Consider the following 2,666-nt stretch of genomic DNA (forward strand, 5'->3'; position numbering starts at 1 on the left):
AGCTTGTAAACTAATTTATATTAAGCCACTGGTAATACAAGTAACCCATTTCTAGCAATTGATGTGATCACTTATTCCCAGAAATGAGAACCAAAATATTAAAAAGGTACTTCTTTAAAAAACCTTGGGTGCTTTTGAAACAAATCACCTACCAAAAAGCAAGGCTCAGTGGCTGAGAATGTAGGCATTACACATGCACTTTTTTTGTGTGCTATCTCAGCAGCTTAAAATATACTTTTAACTTGTTTAGGCAGCAACACCACAGAACCAGGATGTATAATTAGTTGAAAAGTTGATGTCAGAACTATATTCAAACTGCTAATATGCGTAGGATTTTAAAAAATGGGGCTGCGCTGCTTTCTCAGCTTTCCACCTGACTGTGCTTGCTCTCTCTGCTTCAAATGTAAAGTTTCTGACTGCAGAAATGCAAAAATCAAACTTCTGTGATTAAACCCCACTATTTAACACAAGAATAATTTGAACCCCATGATCCAGTGCTTATTGGATGAGAAAGAAATCAGATACACAGCTTTTTTATAGCTATGTGGCCTTACACTTACATATAACTACTACTGACAGGATTCAGCATACCAGAAATCCCAAGGCCAAGCACAGTTAACTGAAGATATTACTGATGCCTCTGTCAACTCTGACAATGGCCAAATGGCTTTCAAGAAAAAAACCAAACCAAAACACACCAATAATTACATGGCCAGGAATTCTGTGAGAAAGCAAAGGACGATCACTGTTTTTCCAATGAGTCTAATGGACAAGTCTATTTGGAAGGGTTAATAAATAATGCCACAGTTCACTCAGAGTTATCACTTTCATAATTCAATCTGTTGAATTAAATGAAATTTGAAAAAAAACCCAAACCCAAACTAAACCAGAGTATTATTGCCTGTAAAAGAGACTGTGGCTACCTAAAGTCGTCAAACTACTGTTAGCTCAAATGCATTTTAGAAATTAAACTGAATACTATCTACACTATTTTTTAACCAAGTAAAAGTGCAAATGCCTTTGAAATTCTTTGGCAGACAAAAGATCCTCTCACAGTGAATTTGAGGTTTATATTACAGAAGTCTCCAAAGTTAAAACCCCATGCACTTTGGCATGATGCCTCTATATATACAATCCTCTTTATAGTCTTTTAGTATTGCAGATAAACTAATTTAGATAGCTTGCCATCAATAGTAAATGCCTAATTTGACTTCAAAGACAGCTGAATGGAACAAAATAAAAATTAAAAAAAAAAAATAGCAATTACACAACACTTTAGCCAAGAAGTTTTTTAGTTTTGATGACAGATTCATATCCCACAAACTCATTTTTCAACAGCAAGTAGTAGTTCCTCCTCAGCTTCTTACCAACCTTATTAAAAAGAAAGGCTCTTCCTGTGGCCCCTGTAAAACGAGTGGAGATGAGCTCAGAACGATTGGTCAGAATTGTGTCACAGTTTGCACAGGAGAACAGGCGAGTGCCACCAATATGATCCAGAAAAATCCTTCCCATTTTTAGAACTTATGTAAGTTTATATTCAAGACCTGAAAGCAAAAAGAAAGATCACATACATGTAAAAAAGCACTGCAGAAAAACAAACCAAAACACCCTATATATATGGCAGAATATGATGCAAACCAGTGCAGTTAATGATTGCAGAGGCTCCTTCTTTCATACGTGAATTACTGAACGTAGAGATTGCATTCACCCTTTCCCATCAAGACAACTTCTTTCCCAAAGCGAGTATCTTGGCAATAAGATGACACATCTAGATACAAACTAATTACATTAAACAAGCAAAACAGGAACTGAAACCTTTAAAATATAGTTCAGACGTTTGCAGACCAATACTGGACCCTTCAGTTCTTAAACTCAAACAAAAGCTTCCACTTCTTTTCTATTTTCTTTTCTTCTTTAATACAATACTGAAATTCCATTCCAGTATACTCCCAGCAACTCACCCACCTTAGTCAGCACAGGGAAATGAAGCACTAAGAAGTACATTGAGTCACCAGACAATTATAGTTTAATTTTCCCAAGTCACCCCCACTTTTTTAAATATATATTTATTTTGTCACTTCCCCTCAGCTCTGCACAATTTATGACATGCAGCCACACACCACCACCACCACCACCACTCAGGATGCTTTAGTCTTCTAGTACAGCAGACTGGGCTACTGTATTTGACTCAACACTTATTGGTTTCTTATACATAACCACAGAAGAAAGGTTTGGATGCTATTTCACATAATAAACAATCCACCCAGTCTTCACACCAGACAGTTTTATATACACTTAAAGCTGTCTAATCTAAATGCTAAATGCTGTGTCAATTTACCTAAGCTATTTCCAAAGCATCATCACTAAAATACCCAAGCAACTCCAATGAGCAGAAAAAAAGAGCTTAGAAAGTTTACAGCAGCAGATCTGCAGTACCTGATAAATAAACCTTTTCACTTCTCATGTAAATTAAAGTATCTCACCAACATTGTACCAACTAAGATAAATTACTCAAAGTTAACTTAGCAAGTAGGCACAGAACATATCAGACAGCTGAAAACTTAAATCACGAAGGATGAGGTAACATGACAAAGGAATTAAATGATGATGTTATTTCCATTTCAAATGCAGAAAAGTTTTATGACTAAACATCTACAGTTAAACAA

The 2,666-nt window shown here is 35.7% G+C and overlaps 1 protein-coding gene across 1 annotated transcript in view; it reads right to left on the reverse strand.

Moving 5' to 3' along the window:
• The window catches only part of YPEL5 (yippee like 5), a 2,434-nt gene extending 793 nt beyond the window's left edge, over positions 1–1,641 (reverse strand). The window contains exon 1 of the mRNA XM_010163555.2: positions 1,372–1,641. Coding sequence (XP_010161857.1) covers positions 1,372–1,512 — 141 coding nt within the window. The 5' untranslated portion in view covers positions 1,513–1,641. The remainder of the gene's footprint in view (positions 1–1,371) is intronic.
• Positions 1,642–2,666: the final 1,025 nt, after the last annotated feature.

This window comes from Antrostomus carolinensis, unplaced genomic scaffold (genome assembly GCF_000700745.2).
Source record: "Antrostomus carolinensis isolate BGI_N321 unplaced genomic scaffold, ASM70074v2 scaffold7000, whole genome shotgun sequence".
In the NCBI taxonomy this organism is placed as follows: Eukaryota; Metazoa; Chordata; class Aves; order Caprimulgiformes; family Caprimulgidae; genus Antrostomus; species Antrostomus carolinensis.